The sequence below is a fragment of the Carassius carassius genome, chromosome 46 (assembly GCF_963082965.1).
Source record: "Carassius carassius chromosome 46, fCarCar2.1, whole genome shotgun sequence".
Lineage (NCBI taxonomy): Eukaryota > Metazoa > Chordata > Actinopteri > Cypriniformes > Cyprinidae > Carassius > Carassius carassius.
The window spans coordinates 13,996,687-14,016,941 of NC_081800.1; the positions used below are offsets into that span (position 1 = coordinate 13,996,687).

The 20,255-nt window shown below is 39.5% G+C and overlaps 1 protein-coding gene across 4 annotated transcripts in view; it reads right to left on the reverse strand.

Annotated features, from left to right (window-relative positions):
* Nucleotides 1-284: 284 nt before the first annotated feature.
* vps13d (vacuolar protein sorting 13 homolog D) overlaps nt 285-20,255 on the reverse strand; it is a 55,484-nt gene continuing 35,513 nt past the window's right edge. For all 4 annotated transcript variants that reach the window (XM_059540510.1, XM_059540509.1, XM_059540507.1 and 1 more), the window contains 16 exons: nt 19,672-19,774; nt 19,425-19,582; nt 19,182-19,290; nt 18,909-19,079; nt 18,648-18,752; nt 17,343-17,492; nt 16,678-16,827; nt 16,471-16,567; nt 16,234-16,382; nt 15,966-16,100; nt 15,679-15,846; nt 11,781-11,913; nt 11,461-11,653; nt 7,429-7,560; nt 6,542-6,782; nt 285-547 (listed from right to left, as the gene is read on the reverse strand). In XM_059540510.1, coding sequence (XP_059396493.1) covers nt 416-547; nt 6,542-6,782; nt 7,429-7,560; nt 11,461-11,653; nt 11,781-11,913; nt 15,679-15,846; nt 15,966-16,100; nt 16,234-16,382; nt 16,471-16,567; nt 16,678-16,827; nt 17,343-17,492; nt 18,648-18,752; nt 18,909-19,079; nt 19,182-19,290; nt 19,425-19,582; nt 19,672-19,774 — 2,326 coding nt within the window. In that variant the 3' untranslated portion in view covers nt 285-415. The remainder of the gene's footprint in view (nt 548-6,541; nt 6,783-7,428; nt 7,561-11,460; nt 11,654-11,780; nt 11,914-15,678; nt 15,847-15,965; nt 16,101-16,233; nt 16,383-16,470; nt 16,568-16,677; nt 16,828-17,342; nt 17,493-18,647; nt 18,753-18,908; nt 19,080-19,181; nt 19,291-19,424; nt 19,583-19,671; nt 19,775-20,255) is intronic.

Below are 20,255 nucleotides of genomic sequence, written 5' to 3' on the forward strand. Positions count from 1 at the left end.
CATAGCATATTCTTATTTTCAACATTATATATACATGGCAGATAGTCCTACTGGTGTTTGCCTATATATGTACATAGAGAATCTATACACAAACATATACAGTGTCAGAATAGCCGTGTACATCTAGCAGCAAACACCAGTTATTTTACCGGCTGTAAATCAAACTAAATTAATTATACTTCTATGGTTTGCAAAGAACTTAAAATGCTTGCATATATTGAAGTTAAATCTGTGCTTGCCGGATCTTACAGCAATCTTTCTAGACTAGTTTGCATCACTGTGAGCATGTCCCATACACTGGCTTAAGTGGGTGATCACACTCTGCTGATTTATTACTGTCCTTCCAAAGAAACAGAAAAAAGAAGTAGCTGTTGAATAATGAGCGAGAAACCTTCTACCCTGCGGGTCAGTGTAGTTAAGAGTCTAATAATAAGATATCCTCATTCTCACTGGGAGGCAGCATGAGCTGCTGTTCATAGTAAAGGCTCTTGGCGTAATTGATTTCTTGTGAAATCTTGGTGGCAAGGCTCTCACTTTTCACGTGGACCTATGGAGAAACAAAAAATGACATTTAAAGTTGGACATTTGGAATAGGGATGCACAGATACCATTTTTCCAGAACAGATCCAATACCGATCTGATAGCAGCACTGATTTTTCTTAAATCAAGTAAAATTTCTATACCTTTGTGTGTTAAACACAATCTACCAAATACAGACAACATCATTAAGAAAAATAACAAATGAAAAAAATATAACATCATAATCTATGACAAAAATACTATTATAAACTAGGTTAGAAGATAATTTAGCAGCAATGGTTATTCTAAAAAAAAAATTATGAGTGCACAATAATTTTAGTGAAAAAGCATTACCGTATTTTTCTGACTATTAGTCGCTCCTGAGTTTAAGTCTCATCAGTCCAAAAATAACGTCATGACGAGGAAAAAAACATATATAAGTCGCACGGGACTATAAGTCACATTTATTTAGAACCAAGAACCAAGAGAAAACATTACCATCTACAGCCGTGAGGGGGCGCTCTATGTTTATTAGGGGTAGACTACAGGAGCACTGAGCAGCATGGAGCGCCCTCTCACGGCTGTAGACGGTTATGTTTTCTCTTAGTTCATTTCAAATTAATTATGATAAATAAATCGCACCTGACTATAAGTCGCAGGACCAGCCAAACTATGAAAAAAAGTGCGACTTATAGTATTACGGTAATTTAGTGTGGAACCAATATAAGTGAATGAGTGTAGGACTAAATCTGGTAAAATGTTAAACAATGCTCTTTGTATTGTAAAATACATTCATCAATAACAAGTAAATATATTTATTTATAAATATATACTATAGAATTAAAATACATTTCTTTTAAATGTATACCACAGTAATGAGGCAGCAACATATAATAAATAGCATAGAATAAGAAAGGCTATTAATAATTCTTTCATCGTGCAAAAGTATTATATGAAAGACTCCAATACAGAGCGGTATAAAGTGCTTATCAGTGTTAAATTTCAGTTACTGTCAGTGTTGTGATCTAACAGACACCCATTAGAAAGTAACATGATTTAGAAACAGCACTAAATTCTAGCTAGATAAAGTCCTTTTATGCATCTTGGAGAGAGTTTCGTCATCTTAACTGTCGTAGCCGAACACGACACGCAGTTTGAAGGCTGAATTGAGAACGGCTGACAGCTGAAGCGGAGAGAAAGAGTTTATGTGAACTGGAATTTAATGACTTAAATATTCATCTGTACTTCACATTGAACTATGAAACGGCTTCAAACATTTGGTATATAGTGCACGAAAACTTTATTTATGGTTCTTATGGTGCTTTATAATGTTTTTGTGCCTTTCGTAGGGCTTAGAGGGGTCATATTTCAATGTTTCCTTTCTATTTGGAGTGTTACAAGTTCTAGAAAGTTGCAAAGACTAAAGTCTCAAATCCAAAGAGATATCCTTTATAAAGGTTAGGAGTCAACCACACCCCCCTAAAATGGCTCATTCTAACACGCGCCCACATGTCTACATCATGATGTGGGAAGATTTGCATAACGCCGCCCAAATGTTCACACAAAGAAAGGCGGCGTAACTTTTATTCTCGCTGTAGAATTGTTGTTGTGGAGACGCTGTGTGTTTCATTGTGAAAGCAAAACTACTTTTTTTGGTCTTCAAAAAGACTATGCGATTCGCTTCGTCATGCCTAGAGCTGATCCGTGCTGGTCACTGAGGAAATTCATCAACTTTGCACTGTGGATCGCTGGATCGGCTTTCACCGTGGATGAAGTGGAGTCCAGCCCGGAGTCGTCACATGTGGTTGATGCAAGCTCCTTCGTCGAATCTGCCGGCCGCGGCATTCTCAAGCAAGCCCGCCGCTACTCACTCAAGCCAACCGTGCTTTGTTTTGAAAGTGAAACTACTTTGTTTGGCCTTCCAAATTGTTTATCGACAGATTGTTAGAATATCTGAATCTGTGCAGTTCTTTGTCATAAATACAGTTTACAAAAGATCACGAGGGAGCAATCGGTTTCCCATCTACTGTAAAATTTTCACTCCGTTCACCGCTCATCACACCACAGTTATTTCCTCCAACGAAAATCCAGCCCTTAACACATATGAACGCTTACTTTAATTATACTTATTTAAATATACTTAATCTAATTATACGTACTTTATGCATACACTACTGTGCAAAAGTCTTAGTCTTAGGCAGTATGTTGTCAGACTACTTGTGCATTCAACAATCTCATTAGATTATTATTAAAATTAATGGCAAAATGAATGTTTGGAAATGTAAACTGATATTTCCTACTGACATACTAAAGCAAAAGATCTAAAATAACTGGCTTAAAACCCTTTTTTGGGGTGAAAATACTAATGTGACTAAGACTGTACTTTACAAATGACATTGTTGCTACTTTATAAAGAATGAGCATACAGTAATTCACAGAACTGATTAAAGACAGTGACAGACAGCACTCATTTGAACTAAATATCAGAGTGATTGACTGAGATACAGTAGAAACATTATGTGTGGTTTTGTATTAAACAATGACCCAGATCATGAAATACATAGCCTTAGAGTAAGGGAAGCTTGGGAAATGAGAGCATCCAAGGAGTGTGTGAATGCTATGGATTTATGTAAAAAAAAAAATAATGTTCTTTAATGTTATCCTTTTTAGGCTTTTTTAAATTATTTATTTATTTTTATAGAAGTATCGATTCAAGCAATGTTTAGGCACCGGTACCGTTTTAAAAGTATTGAAATGGCACCGGTATCGAATAAAACCCAATCGATAACAACCCTGAGTATAAGTCATTATAATCAGTAATTATATCCCCACTGGATGCAACAAATGCTTTGTTTGTAAGGGGTTTTTGGGTATTGGTTTTGTCTGGTATTATGTACTTTCATAATACAGTAATGGTATATCATAATCATTGCTGGAAATCCAATCTCCAAACACAAGTATTGTACTATTTAGTAATTAGTTATTTACTATTTAGTTTTTTTGCTATTACAAAAATTCTAGTGACATTAGTATTTCAAATATATATATATATATATATATATATATATATATATATATATATATATATATATACACACAACCCGAATTCCGGAAAAGTTGGGACGTTTTTTAAATTTTAATAAAATGAAAACTAAAAGACTTTCAAATCACATGAGCCAATATTTTATTCACAATAGAACATAGATAACATAGCAAATGTTTAAACTGAGAAAGTTTACAATTTTATGCACAAAATGAGCTCATTTCAATTTTGATTTCTGCTACAGGTCTCAAAATAGTTGGGACGGGGCATTTTTACCATGGTGTAGCATCTCCTTTTCTTTTCAAAACAGTTTGAAGACGTCTGGGCATTGAGGCTATGAGTTGCTGGAGTTTTGCTGTTGGAATTTGGTCCCATTCTTGCCTTATACAGATTTCCAGCTGCTGAAGAGTTCGTGGTCGTCTTTGACGTATTTTTCGTTTAATGATGCGCCAAATGTTCTCTATAGGTGAAAGATCTGGACTGCAGGCAGGCCAGGTTAGCACCCGGACACTTCTACGACGAAGCCATGCTGTTGTTATAGCTGCAGTATGTGGTTTTGCATTGTCCTGCTGAAAAAAAAACAAGGCCTTCCCTGAAATAGACGTTGTTTGGAGGGAAGCATATGTTGCTCTAAAACCTTTATATACCTTTCAGCATTCACAGAGCCTTCCAAAACATTCAAGCTGCCCATACCGTATGCACTTATGCACCCCCATACCATCAGAGATGCTGGCTTTTGAACTGAACGCTGATAACATGCTGGAAGGTCTCCCTCCTCTTTAGCCCGGAGGACACGGCGTCCGTGATTTCCAACAAGAATGTCAAATTTGGACTCGTCTGACCATAAAACACTATTCCACTTTGAAATAGTCCATTTTAAATGAGCCTTGGCCCACAGGACACGACGGCGCTTCTGGACCATGTTCACATATGGCTTCCTTTTTGCATGATAGAGCTTTAGTTGGCATCTGCTGATGGCACGGCGGATTGTGTTTACCGACAGTGGTTTCTGAAAGTATTCCTGGGCCCATTTAATAATGTCATTGACACAATCATGCCGATGAGTGATGCAGTGTCGTCTGAGAGCCCGAAGACCACGGGCATCCAATAAAGGTCTCCGGCCTTGTCCCTTACGCACAGAGATTTCTCCAGTTTCTCTGAATCTTTTGATGATGTTATGCACTGTAGATGATGAGATTTGCAAAGCCTTTGCAATTTGACGTTGAGGAACATTGTTTTTAAAGTTTTCCACAATTTTTTTACGCAGTCTTTCACAGATTGGAGAGCCTCTGCCCATCTTTACTTCTGAGAGACTCTGCTTCTCTAAGACAAAGCTTTTATAGCTAATCATGTTACAGACCTGATATCAATTAACTTAATTAATCACTAGATGTTCTCCCAGCTGAATCTTTTCAAAACTGCTTGCTTTTTTAGCCATTTGTTGCCCCCGTGCCAACTTTTTTGAGACCTGTAGCAGGCATTAAATTTTAAATGAGCTAATTAAGTGGATAAAAGTGTAAAATTTCTCAGTTTAAACATTTGCTACGTTATCTATGTTCTATTGTGAATAAAATATTGGCACATGTGATTTGAAATTCCTTTAGTTTTCATTTTATTAAAATTTAAAAAACGTCCCAACTTTTCCGGAATTCGGGTTGTATATATATATACACTAGGGATGCACCGAATATTCGGCCACCGAAAATTTTCGGCCGAAAATGGCCAAAAAGTGCATTTTCGGTTTTCGGCCGAAACACTTTTATTACCGAAACAACACGGCCGAAATGTTATGATGACGCAAACAGAAACCGCGACCTGCACGTGCACCTGCATAGCGCAGACCACGAGCTCCCCGCGTCATTCACACCAGTGGGTCTTAATAGAGAACATTCTCTCTATTCTTATTCCTTTATTCGCAGCACTAAAGCGTCTCCTAACAAAGAGATTGAGACGGACCACGAAGTGAAAACAAAGACAAGTACAGTCTTATAGAGTCTGTTAGCACACGTCTCACTGAGATCTTTTCGGATCCTCCGCACTTCATCGCGAATGTGCTTGATCCGCGTTATAAAGACCATTACTTGGACGCGGAAATATGGCAGAGCACACGAGAAATGCTCCAGGCCGCGCTGGATGCGGAGAACCCGCGTGGAGACGGAGAAGCGCCAAGCGCAGGAGACTGAGATCAGAGCGCAAAAAAAAAAAGACTCGTCTCTGCATATATAATACACACACATATACATATACATGCATAATATCAGATTGTAGCCATATTTCTGCTAGATTTTTTGCTAGATTTCTGCTTTAATTTGATAAAAATGTTTATTTATGCCCTGGCCCTATTTAAATACACTCTCTCAAATATTTCTCAAATGTCAGGCAGATGACAAGCTCAACTGCTCAACAGCTAGATGGTTATCTGTCTGAAGTCCCCATCCCCAGAAGTGATAACAGTCTTGCCTACTGGAGAAGTAATGCACTTTCTAGTACTACAGAGAAAAATTTCAAATGCTCTTCACCTAAATGCACTTTTTATGAGAGAACAGTTAATTTTAAAACCTTTCTGCAGGCCAGTAGGCCTGTACATTATTATTTAATATACAGATGAGTGGGATTAAAATTTTAGTTTGAATTTTATTTTATACTGTGCATTGTTGCAATGTGCTTAATAAATATTTGCATAATTTGTAATTATGCATTTTTATGTTTTTTTATAATTTATGTAATTGTAATTATCTTTGAAACTTTAATATTAATTTATGCAATTGCAATGTTTTAATTTTAGTAAAGTTAGTACACGGTCATAGCAATAAATGCAATGGTACTAATAATTGGGATAATTTCTTTCGGTGTTTCGGTTTCGGTTTTCGGCCTTGGTTTTCTCTTTTTCGGTTTTCGGTTTCGGCCAAGAATTTTCATTTCGGTGCATCCCTAATATACACACACATATATAAAAACATAGAGGGACACGTCTCTTACCATTGGTTTCTGGTGTGATGGACCTGGAATGGCCACTCCACTACTGGTGCTTTCTGCTTTCTTAGTAAGCTGTACATATACTTTCCCATGGTCCTTGGACACCAGACAATGATAGAGATCATCATATTTGACCTCTAAAAAGATCGCTTCACGATCCACAAATTCTCCAGGCTTAAGGAAATATACCACTTTGGAGGAGATCAGCACACAGTATGTATCTATGGGCTCCACTGCGATGAAACTACAGAAGAAAAAAGGCATATGATCGTTACATCATCGCTTTACAAAGAACAGAAATTGTGTTATACCCTGGCAAAATCTGGGTTAATTCAATTTAAATTACATAATTGCAAAGCAGATGTGCTATGATTCAATTCAGTCCAAATTCGCTCATGGAATCCGATCAAATCTGTAATAATTATGAACTATGCAATAAATGAAAAAAGATTAAGTTAAGCATGCTAATCAGCGCATAGACTATGTTCAGAGAATTGAAGATTAGTACATCAAATTAAACAGGCAACATTAAGGCAGTTACAGTGTGTGAGAGGGGAGAAAGGATGAGAGTGTGAAGGCTGCAGCCAAGAAGACTAATGACCCGTGTGGCACCTCTGAGGAGAGAGGTCATGTGGGCCAACAGGGGGGATTGGCCTCTTTGGTGATAAATGTCTTTTGTGTCTCACTTTGAACACAGAAACGAGCCATGATGTTTCCAACCAAAGACTAAAAACAATGTGCCTACAGTTGAGGTTTCTTGAACTGGTAGAACCATCCAGAAAATGTGCTTCAAATTATTTGCTTTTTTCCCCTTTAAATCTTACATTCAATAACAAAGAAAAGATTGGAAGAGTTTTACATAACTTATTACCATCAAAGAAGATACTCACTATTCAGAGTGGATGTTGTCCGTTAAGTGAAAGAGCTGTTCTTGTCCATCTGCTTGTAGTGAAGAGAAGCGAGGCAGCAGCCCCTGAGGGCCCTTACAGCAGCGTGGCTTCCTTACTCGCTGCACACTCAGCCTAAAACACGCACACAAAACACATAAGGATCATTACTCACAAAACCAACAGCCTTAAGAGGGTTCAAAGTTGGGGAATCCAAATTGGAATAAAGCACCTTTTTACTGGAAAGACTGGACCTTTTTTCTCTTTCCCCCCATTTCCCGTTAAAAAATACAACTGAGTCTCTTGAAATAACACCTGTTGTGGCACAGTCCAAGAAACTCACATACTCGGACTCCTGCTATGCCTAAGGTGATATCCTCCCAACATATCATATTCAACTGTTTCACATTCAAGCACACAGTGTTGGTTATAGGTGTGCAGTTCAATCTATGGTCAATGGCATGATAGCTCCAAAGTTCTGGTGGGAATAGCCAGCAGCCTGCAGTGCCACTGCCAATGCAAAGCTTGGGTCTTGCTTCTCCTGCAAACAACCCCTCTCTTCTTTTTTGGCTGCCACTGGTGGGCTAAGTGGAATTCCTACATCTGGCTTGAATCTGGGCCAGCAGGCATTTGATTAGAGCTGATGGTTTCCAGTTGATTCACAAAGACGGCAGTGTACTGCATTTCTCTGTTCGGTTTAAACTGAAGCCTGGGTGAATGCAGCTGCCTCTGTTTATCAAGAACTCAGAATGCAAGGCACGGGGAAGAAAGGATAACCAAGGATGGACAAACTTGAAGTCTCGAAGTGGGTCACATTTGCAACCTCTTCTGCATTTCACATCAAGCCTTTAATACTGAAAACAAATACTAAGAGACTCATTGAACTTGCTATCAACTCTGCTGATGTCATGCAATCAAAAACTGCAGCACCTTGGAAGATTTTTAGCATTAGCAACTAAATCAATATTCCGAAGCCACTGGTTACTTCATTATGACACATTAAGTAGAATGTGGTGTCGTTTTTCCTTAGAAAAGCCAGAACTTCCACATGGACTTTGCTCACTTTTTGACAGCAAGCCACGGTTCTTAATCATAACCGTAAGTCATGAGATCTGGCCCTGTACACGACAGGACTGTAACAGACCCACAGAGACTCTTAACCTCTCTTTCTCTCTCTCTCCCCAGCCGCTCCCACCGCTCTGGAGGCGATCAAGCACAATGCCCTGCACCCGATTGTGGGATTGGAACAATAGGGTTCAATTCTAGGTCAGGCACAGGGCTTGGAGCCCAGCCAGTCAACCGTCAATGGGTGCAAACAAACAGGCCTTACTTCTTGCTCCTTTCCGAGAAAGATCATGAGCAACATGGGTTGAGGGCAGGCGTGATGTAAAAGGCTGCTGAATGTAGGTGTTTAACATGGTTCCCCACTGACATAGCCACAAAAAGCATGCCTGCTGGAATACAGGCAAATTTGGCCACCATCTCAGTCATCCCAAAGAAAGGTCTGTCACATGCACTTATAATCAAGCTATAGCAGGTTTATGCATAGTTTAGTTCCTTTTTTCCTTTGTCTGCTCAAGGACACATGATAGATTTTTTTTAATACATGTTGCATGTCACTGCTGACTGTTGGAGCAAGTGCACAATGGCAAGGACAACTGCAGTCTGATTAAAGCATTGTTGCCAAAGTCTGCTCTTGGAGGCTTACAATCCTACAGTAATGAATGTCTTCAAGATCACTAAAAATTTCCAGACAAGTGTGTTTTGGCAGGTTGGAGCTAAACTCTGTAGGACATTGGCTATCCTGGATCAGATTAAAGTGTATACGTGCTGGATGAAACAGAGTTATAATAACATAATCGAGGTCTGTTAGCTTCACTATGCAAAAATCTGACTGAAATATACACACTTGACTTGTGGTGAGATTTCAAATTTTCTCATCTACTATGTTTCAGGCTTGGCTGACTAATATTGCTAATCTTGCTGATCTTATCTTAGGTTTACTGGGTCAATGGTGGGTCAACTGTGTAATCGATTTGTATTAAGTATGCTGCTTTCAAAAAAAGTTAGAATTAGCAGGTACTGTAAGATTATCAGAAATGCGTGTTCATTTGTTTACAATGGCAAGAAAACCATAGTAGTATTAATTTCTTTGTATCGATTAAATGCCACTGAAGAAGTACTGTCATCTTTTACAAAGGAGAAATTTGAGGTTTGCCTAAATTTACTGAAGGCAGAAAAGTTCTCCTTGATGTCTTTGCCAAAGGTGACATTCAAATGCACATCAAGAGGCAAACCACATGAGGGACTTTCTCTAGTAAAGCTTGGGGTAATAGAAAATGTGTGCATTTTCAAACTGAACTGACAGCTAAAGGTGGGGAACATGGTGCTTATCCTCTACTGATGCTCCAGGTCAACCCCCCAGCACTTCTTTGCCTTTGTTTTGAGATTGTAATTGAGCTGCCTCTGGAAGCCTGCCTGTATTGCATAGTGCAGTTGGGAATGGTGTATGTTATGTGTGTGTGGGGGAGCCTGCTGAGTTCACTAGCAGGGCAGGAAAGCAAAAGGAATTGTGTGGACACTTCCACTGTTCCTGACCTTGCTTCAGTCTGCTTCTCATTAACATGTTTATTTCCTGTTTGTGATCTTAGAGTGTATGTATAATACATATTCCTGACCAGCAGAAGACAAACACTTCATAATCTACAGTACAGTGACATTAGGGGCATTGTTTGCAAGAAAACATGCAAAATGTGGGAAATATCATGAACGTTTCAGATGGGAAGGGAAGAAAGCTCAACCAGGAATCACTGAGGCCAGTTACTGATGTATAGAAATTGATCCTTCAAGACAGAGTGCATGTTAAGACTTGGTGCAGAGTTCTACCTGTGAATGTGTTTATGAGAACATGTAATAGCTGGGTCAGACTCTGTCTGCTGAGACCCACGAATCCTGCATTTTCCGTGTGAACTCTGGCTGAACTCTTGGCCGCACTGTGGCAGGCACGCTCCGAATGCCTCTCCCTTAAACTCCCCAATCTCTTCACTGCACAGTTCACCAGCAGGTCTCTTTTCCACACACACACACACACACACACACAGCCTCTCTCCATTGAAGGGGAATGGTGAGAGGACCGGAAACTCATTCCTCCTCCAGTTGGAGCAGCAAATCCACTAACAATCCACGCTTTACATATACATAGACAAATGAAGAACAAATGGCTTTACATACCAGACTGCCTTTGTAGTATGACTAGCTTTTAGGCCCCTCATAAAAACTCAGGTAGAGGTGCTAGCTTTAGAGTATGAATTGAATGAGGCCCTGAAGGCTGCTCTTAAAACATTCTTCAAAACAATTTTGGACTGTCCTTTGGATCATCATGTGTTCATTAGTGTAGAGCTTGAATTTCCACAAGCTAAACTCATCAAAAGACAAGCAGGATGTATGGGCACATCAACAGAGCGGTCACAAAGGCTCTGCAAAGTTGTAAGAGCTATAAACATTGAACCACAGATACCCCTTTTCCTATGAAATGGTGAATGTTCTTGTGCCAAAGCCAATGCTCAACTAGATGATTTAAACCACCGATGTCCAGCTGAAAAATGATGAACTGAATGCATCACTCCAAACATGCTGCATTATGGTCTTTTTAAAAAAATAACTTGATGCAATCACAAGCTGCATGTGATGCAATGTTCATAAGATAAAACAAATAAAATTGATATAAAATAAATTCCAACAAAACTTTAACAATTTAAGATAAATATTGAAAATGAAGTGACTGGAGCTGCTGTGCAATGTGACATTAATGCATCATTTCCAAAGTCTAATTTTTCATCAATCATGCCAGAGTGATTTGCTGCTTTTGTTTTGAATTTTTCTGTTTTGTATTCCAGCTTGGCCACTGGCTCTGGCACCCTATTGTTGGAAAAGGGCCATGCAGAAGGCAATGGAAAAGGAATTCATCTAAACATTTCTGTCATCCTCTTCCATAAAAGAAAAAATAACCTGAATACATAGTCGATCAGAAAATACCTGTTGCTTAGACTGGCCATGTCTCGGACAGTTTGTGCTGTTTCTGAGGCAAAATCCAGGGCTCCTGCCACAGGTTTTGTCACTGTGCCGACCAATCCCTTCCCTAGACCAGAGAAAAATCCACTGACACCTCCCTCAGTCTTCACTCCCTCCACTGTTGACGTTATCACACTGGTCAGACCACCAATGATTCCTACACAGCATTAATTCCAATTTGAGGGTGAAACAGCAAGTTAAGTTCATTTGATATGAGCAGACAATTCATGGAACAATAAAGTACCTGAACATTAGGCATTTAAAATGCAAATATTCTGACGTACCATGAGCAAGACCATGAATCCCTGCCACTAGGTGCTCTCCACTAGTTGCTCCATGATAGCGAATGCACTCTCTTTCAGTCTGATGGCGATTGTCCATTGTCTTGCCCAATCCATCTGATAAGGTACCTGCAAACTGAACAGCAACAAAAGAAAGAATACTAGCTTATATCTACTACAATTAACAATTCTCTTATTGTACAGAAAAAAACGACTGCCACTTAAATTAATAATGAAATCCCAATATAAAAATAAGGCATATAAAATAAGGGCTAGTTTTAGTGGTGTGTTTCACACGTCGGTAATTGTCGGGCTCACGTTGGCAGCAGCTGGCCAGATTCAGCATGCTGAATCAGCATCGGGGCTGTTGATGAAACTGAGAACTGACTGGATGTTCAGTTTAGCGAAGGAGTTAGTGCACGATTATTAAAAGAAAGTAATGAAAATGACCAAGTAAGTCAAGACGGCACAGACAGGAGGCTGGTCTAATGTTACATCATCTTACCCAAGCATTCCAATATGCAAATATCTTTGTAATAACATGAGCTGCTTAAAATTCTAGTTATCAACATAACTGATATTTAAATGGTAAGGAAAGCACTGCTTTGTTCATGTTTCACATATCTGTGCATATCTTGTATATTCTGGATTAGGTTTCTCCTTTTGAATGACTAATATAGACTGCTCTGCTGATGTAGACAGTTAATTCCTACACGCCGGCAAAGAATGCATGTGCTAGTTTGCAATTGGATGTAGTTTGTGCATGTTCAAGCACAGCTTTTTGGTCCTAGACAAAGCCGACGCAAGGCAACAACACCTCATTCTTTGAAGTTGGCTCGGTATGTCCCGGCCTTATAACAACAGGAATTGGAACAGTTGCGGACACTGGCCTTTTCAGTTAGTGAACCACCCCCCAGGCCCCCACAGTGACCCTAAGGAGTGAACTTCCTGCAGTGTCCTTAAGGAGTGGACTGTCTACTTTAGGACACATCCATGACGTATTGTGGTTTCATTTTCAGCAAAAGTTCATGTAGTTCTTCAACTGTTTATACTGTAGACTACAGTCAAACTAAAACATGAAAATCAACTATTCTACATTTCTACAGTTCATGAGACATATTTATTTCTAATGTCTTAGTCACTGAAAATGGAAACATTATTTGCAAGGTGCCACATTCTGGGCAACCACCATGGTTCTCATACCCTTCCACTGCTGAACTATGAGGATAACTGATTTTACACACCATTTCATCCAGCTGTAAAATATGTCAGGCTGTAAATTATCTAATGGGGTGGGTACTTCCCCCTCTAGGCACAGTTAACCTGCCTTTGCCCAGAGTGGGCCCCCCTCGGGTCCCCTGCAGGTGCCTCTTGGAAGGGAGTTTATGTACAAGCCCAGTGAGCTCCCTACTGCAGCCAGAGCACTTTATAAACAAAAGCACATTCTGCAGAACTCAAGCAAAAGTCAGGCATGAACTTGGGATGACCCCTCCAAGCAAAGTCCCTAGTGAGTTCATCTGAAGGCCAGCTCCGATTCTCTGCTCCTCCTCCTCTTCCACCTCCCTCTCACTCACTTCCTTTTTATATAATAATAATAATAAAAATTGGCTGTGAAATTAAACCAGCACATTTACCAGATTTGAGTTTGCAGGAGGGAGAAGAGGATCAGGACACTTTCAAGTTTATGGCTCCTCACACCACCCCTACTTTAGCCATTAGACCATCCTATCTCAAAGCAGGGCCCCTAGAAGTGTGCAAGAAAGTGTTTCAGTGTGCCTACGTTTGAGATGTAGAGGAATGAAAACCATGTTCATAAAGTGGGTCCAACAAAGATAATAAAAGGTTAACCCCATTCCACAGCTAGAGATTTTAACGCTGTTTTGAGACATGGAAAAATCAGCTTTATGAAGCAGGAGAGTACTTTGCTGAAGGCATGGTTGAATATGAATTCAAAAGCATTTTTAAATTATAGGCATTATTAAAAAAAATATTTATATATGTACATTGGAATGTCAGAGGCACAGACACATTGCAGTCAACAGAGTGTGTTTTAGCAGAAATGCCTATTAAGAAAGGTCCAGGCCCCCATAAAGTTAAAACTAACAATTCTTGAGAACTGCACGTTCCAAAATAAATACTGGGTGGCCACTGAAATAAGTTACAAAAACTAATGGTAGTCTTTGCAAATACAATAAACCTCAAGCTTTCTAGGCACTTGATCAAACCAAAGCTCTCAAATGCCTTTTATATCTTCCATTAAAGTTTTTCCACCCCAAGCAGCATGACATGGAGCCTTATACAGTTGGTGGATGATTTTGGCAAAGCATTTTTATTCAAGCTGCTGGAAGTTCTCTAGGGGGATTAATAATTTGTTTATACTTTTAAAATTGAATTAGTGGCAAGAAAGCAGCCAACAGAGAGAAAAAAAAAATTCTCCAGTAAACCTAAGCATTTCTTCAGAAGTTCAGTGGGTTATTTGCAAAGACCTTAAAAGATACTACAGCCAAAGATGAGATGAATTCAAAGAAATGGACTGTAGTTCCATCTTACTTTTATTTTTAAAATCTACCTAAAAGTACTTAGTATGATGAGTATATTTAAACCAACTCTTCTTGGCTAAAAAAAAAAGCAAAGTGAAATTATAGAGAGGGTCAAGTGTGAACACGAAAGATTGCTGATTGAGACCTAGTGTTGTCCCATTCTATGAGTAATTTTGGCATGAGCCTGGCCAGTGTGGCTGGAAGGAAAATAATGAGAGCACAGAGGGAAAAGCACACAAAGCTCTGTCTGACAGTGAGCTGGCTGCCAATGAAGGACGTGGTGCAATGGTCTGTCAAACAGACATGCTGAGAGCTGGCTGCAGGACATGTAGTGTAGGCTCAGGTCTGACCACACACATCTGCAGCCACATATGAGTATACACATTCACACACTATGGCCATGAGAAAATTAGCTTTTTAAGCTCATTAATCAGAGTCCATCTGCTCAAGCTCAACACTAAGAGCCTCATAAACTTACAACGGACGTGAGATTGTTCCAGGGCTAATATTCAACATTTATTCTGATGAAAGAATTAAACGTTGGTGTTCCCTGATTCTGTAAACATGCAGAAACCTGCCCGTTTACACAAGAAGACCAAAACGAATAAACTGATTGAACCTTCACCTCTCCCATGCATATTAGGTTAAAAATCAGGTCAGTTTGCCGGTGAACTTCATGTACATCTGACCTTTCAATGCTGTTCCCATTCTTTCCCTGGAAACCATCAAATGACAACATGTGGCTTGTTCTAGTGTTCCTGCTCAGGCAGACTGCTTAGATGGTTAATTAAAAACATATTCAATAAGAAGTCTGAGAAATAAACAACTTCAGCTTCTAATTTACATTTGAACAGACCAGACTGCAGAGAACAATTCGTTCTCTTGTTTTTTTTCTCATTATGACTTGGCCTCGCACCCAGTGAATCCCTGTCTTGTGGTTACTGCTCTGGTACTTTGCAGCTGAACAGATGGAGTTTATCATATATAATACATTTGGGAATAACCGTCAAAATATTAAGAATTAAGAATCGTGCATTATTAGATGCCGTTCACATGTCACGTCTCAAAACACCTGTATGCCAGCAGCGCTGCTTTCTCCATCTTTCAAAAGCGTGACGTGCGGTGCCCTTGTGGCATTGTGAAAAGCTTAAATGTTTTAATCTCGTTGTGGTGCAGATAGGCCTGAAATAATGAGCATGTTGCAGCCCATGAGCATCGTGACCACTTCACTTCTATTATGAGTGCGCTTGCTGTGCATCTAAATTTGAAAAAAAGAACTTGATCATGCAAAAGAAGCAACATGTGAATGGCCCCTTAGATGGACCGGTGAAAACCACAGAAAGAATGTGAACTTTTTCTACCTTGGCAGCTGAGTTGGAAACACCATGTGTAACGCTGCGGATAAGTCCTCCAACGTTGCCATACTTGATAAGTTCATTCATACCCTCGGTAACATCGTTCAGTAGGCCCATGGGGTTACCCAGGAAGTCCACCGAGCCCAGGATCTGAGCTGCCTGACTGATAAGCTCCTATAAAAAGACAAAGACAGATGTAAGACCAAGAGCTAGTGAGATCACATAGTGGTGATGCAAACATTGAGAACTTATGCCGCAAAATACAGCAATTCAGACTGAAGAATGTTTATGACCTCTTTGAAGTGCTTGAGGATGTCATTGATGATCATCTCCTGCGTCTCATAGGGATGGACTCGAGTGTAGGGGTACATGTTAATTATCGCATCCTCAAACCGAATGAGTGGGAATCCAAGGGTTCCCTTCAAAGCCTGTGCAGAACAATGCTTAATTATGCTACAGACTACAAAATCATAATAGAATGTAAACTTCATACATAAGAACTGCATCCAGTGAAGCACTGATACTCTGTATCTCCAGCGGATTCTACTGTGGCTCTTGTACCTTAAGGTCAGGGGGCAACTTTTGAGAGGTGAAGACACTCAGCTTGACCTGAGGAAGACTGATCTTCAAGTTCTCAAAATAATAATGCTTTGGAGCTCCTGCATCTTCATTTGTTTTCTCATAAAGGTTCTCATCGAGCTTCTCCACCTCTGAAACACAAAATCAAGTACAGTTGTTAGCAGGGCATAATGAGGTACATTCCCCATTCTGCACACCAGAGGGATACTAACTACACACCTCCCTCTGTCTGACCGTTGCCAAAGAATATGAGCAGTTTCATTAAGAGCTTCTCCTCAATGATGACAGTATAGCGGCGGGCTGTGACCATCAGATGCTGTAAGGCAGAGAGTAAAATCTACAATCAAACTCCTGTAGTCAAAAGAAGATGTGCAGATAGATCCGATGCAGTTTTGTAGAGAAAGTGAGTTCATAAGTTGGTTTCACCTTATAAAGATCTGTGAGCATAAGATTGCTGGGCACTTTAACAGAGTTGACCTGCAAAGCAGGGCCTGAGTCCACTGCAGAATTTTCACTGGAGCCTGGAGTCAAACACAGCATAACAGGGTGAGTTGTGCCCAGGAGCTGGTTGTCCACCTGAAATAGATGAGAGAATAAAGACATGTTTGTCAGAAATGATTTTGCTTGAGAATGAGCCTTTGGCAACTGTCATACCCGACTACAGGATTAAACTTTGCCTAAGTTTCTTTATTGAAGTTTGCTAAGTCAACTCACTCCTCAACTCACTCCACTACAATCCATCTCTGTATATAGTTCCAGTATATGAGGAATGGCGGTTTAAAGACACAGAAAGTGCATTAAATGTATGAGTGTCCACGAATATTAGATTTGGTAGGGTCTGTACTAACTGATATCAGTAAAAGTCTTTTCTGGGACCTGGTATGGATTAAATCCAATGAACAATGTGTTTTCTTGGCATCTCTGTTGATGTGTTTTTGTATTAACAGCCAGCTGTTGGTCATAAATATGGCAGATGAGCAAAAATCTAGACAGTCAACCTTACTAATGGTCAACCATCTTGACTCTTCCCTAATCCAAAGTGAGAAATTCACACACATTGGAGAAGTATGTTTTGGTCTGTGGCTGCTTACCTGAATGTCTTTCACCGTGAGTTCCAGCACTTGGCTGGCAGCGGTGTTGGTGAAGTGCACTTCAATGCCAGACAGAGTGGCAAAAACTAGCTCTTCAGGGATCTTATTCACCAGTGACAGGCCCACACCTTCCTCTAGGTTCACCAATACCTACACATAAAGGCATGAATTAAGACATCTTAACTTCCAAGTTCAGTATTTATTTATTTTCCAAATTATAATTCCTGACTAAATGTATAATCAAGTGAAACATTATGAAGTTTCAATAACAATATACAACACTATACCCTTCGAAAGCTTGATGTAAATAATATAAATGTAACAAATAGATAACTGTAACAAATGTAAAAACAATGCTTTTCTTTCCATTTATTCCCCCTAAAAACCCAGAAAAATATTCTCAGCTCTTTTCAACATTAATAATAATGATGATAATAATAACAACAAACGTTTTTTTTTTTTTTTGTAGAAAATAAGATTGTTAAAAGGATTTCTGAAGGATTGTGTGACTGGAGTAAGCATGCCAAACAATTTGTTTGAAAGTCAGCTTTGATTGTTCCTAATAAACTGTTTAACTGCTCCCCCAAGTGGATATTAAATTATATTGTGGGATAATTAAATATTCTAAATAAACTACAAACATAAAATTATATAGATTTATTTTGTCCTCACATTCTTTCTTGTAACTCTTCCCTCTCAGTGGCACAGATGACTGAAAGGCTCATTATGCAGCTCATTATGCGGCCCTTTGTCGTCTCAGGTGTAAATCACAATGATATTCATGGTAGTTGACGCCTACTCGCATATGACTTTTACCAACAAAAAGTGTCTTAGAAAATTTAAATCAATATATTGTTTTCTGTGAGTGAGTAAACAAGATGATTTTCACATCATTTAGAAAGAAAAATTCTAGGCTACAAGCTCCAGTTCTCAAAAATCCCGGGAACCATTGTTCTTTATGTGTTTTTTTGCCTTATTCAAGCGTTTTAACATTTTTAGTTTTTCACTAACCACGCATAATATTTTTTTTCTCAAAAACACAATCATGTACATACATGCATTTCACATATTATTACAGCCCAGTTTGTGCTGATTACAGTGAGATTAGTCTTTACCCATTTAGATATTTATAAGAAACTGAAAAAAGCACAAATGTCAAGGCATGACAAAACTTCTCCAGGCCCCAAAAATACCCTTAGACTCCAGAGGGTTAACCCTGTGCTAAATCTATTTTCACTGGAAACACAATCAACGTAATATTCTACATCAATCCATCTGCTGGACAAACAGAAACATGGTTTTTACTTCAAGCTCCTTCTCAGGAACTTTCTTCTGAGCGCTTTCTTTATTCTGGTCTTCCTCCGTGCTGGGAGAGGATCTATTCATTCGCCGTTGGTTGAAGTCACTGATCTGAAATAAGGTTTGCAGCTTCTTATTATATTAGAAAGTGTTAAAGAAAGATAGGAACTGATTTTATTTCATATGGTTTCAGATGGCATGCTGCCCCAACCTTGTCCTTTAGTAATGATAAGAGCATCTTACCCTAATAATAACGGCGCGTCTTACCTGCAATACTCGCGTTGGCCCATCAGGCAGGACCTGGACAGACAGAACCCCTGAGCCAGGTCTCATTTTCTGGTTGATAAACTGTTGCTCTGGTAACGGTTCCAAAACACCAGAGTCTGGTCCCAGGACCACCTCAGCACCATCATATAGCCCAGACACTCCCCCTCTTACCTAAATCATAACGTATAGCTTTTTTAAAGAGCCACAGATTTAAGATTTAATACTGAAAATAGACATTGAGGGCCAAAAAAATGTAGATGAAAGAAGGCAGACCTGGACGACTAGTCTGGGTAAACCACAAGTCAACATGCCAGAGCTGAAGTGCCATGTCTGGGTGGTGCTGCGGCGGCTGTCTGGCCGTCTCAACATCAGAGGCTCATAGCTTAAAAAAGATATATGAGATATGTGAGAAATAACACCCGTCCACCATGATGATGTTTACTCTCTACAGGGATAAGAACAAGCTTAAAATAAGCACAAGTTGTCCTTTGTTGTGCTATGAAGCATTTAGGTAACCTGTTGTCTGTCACTGCAGCCAGTCCAGCAATGTCAAGTACTAAAGATGAACTGAGTGGTCGAGGCTGAGAAGGTTTGCTCTGTGGAGGAGATGAGCCCTCATGACAGAGCATTCCTGTTCCTGTCATCCGCCAAAGCTGGGAGCGCTTTCCAGGCTCCTGAAAAGATAAAGAAATGTGAGAACCATTGAGATCAAAATATAGTTGGAAACTGGAAGATAGATGGCTGAGGAAGAACATAAGCTGACCTTTTTCTTCAGGATGACTCTTTGTGTTTTCGTCTCCACATCCAGCACCAGTTCAGCACTGCTGACCACCCGTTTCTTCCCCACTGGCCTCTTTCCTGCGTCTCTGTTATCAAATCAAGTGAATATTTACTTAAATCGGTTTGAAGAGGTAAAACTCAAGTGCGACGGCCACTGGAAAGATATCTTTTTCAGGGTTTTTCCTGCATAAAGAATTATGAGGTGGCTGACTCCGTCAAATTTTGTTCTGCCTTTGGCTTTTGACAAAACTCAGGCAGGCAGTGACATGCAAGCATCACTGAACAGTGTCCATTAGGTACAAAATTGTGCATATTTGAACAAAAATGTATATCTTTAGACATTTACTTTTTTATTTCTTTACACAGAATCATCATTTCGATTCATTTTCCACCGATTTACACAATCTGATGAGCATTAGCTGCTTCCAGCAGTCTCAGTATGTTTTCTCTTCCAAGATTACTGTTATGACTCGGAGGAAGCTTATTCACTACTCATATGTCACTCATATTATTACATTTAAAATTAAATTTATGCATTTAGCAGACGCTTTTATCCAAAGTGACTTA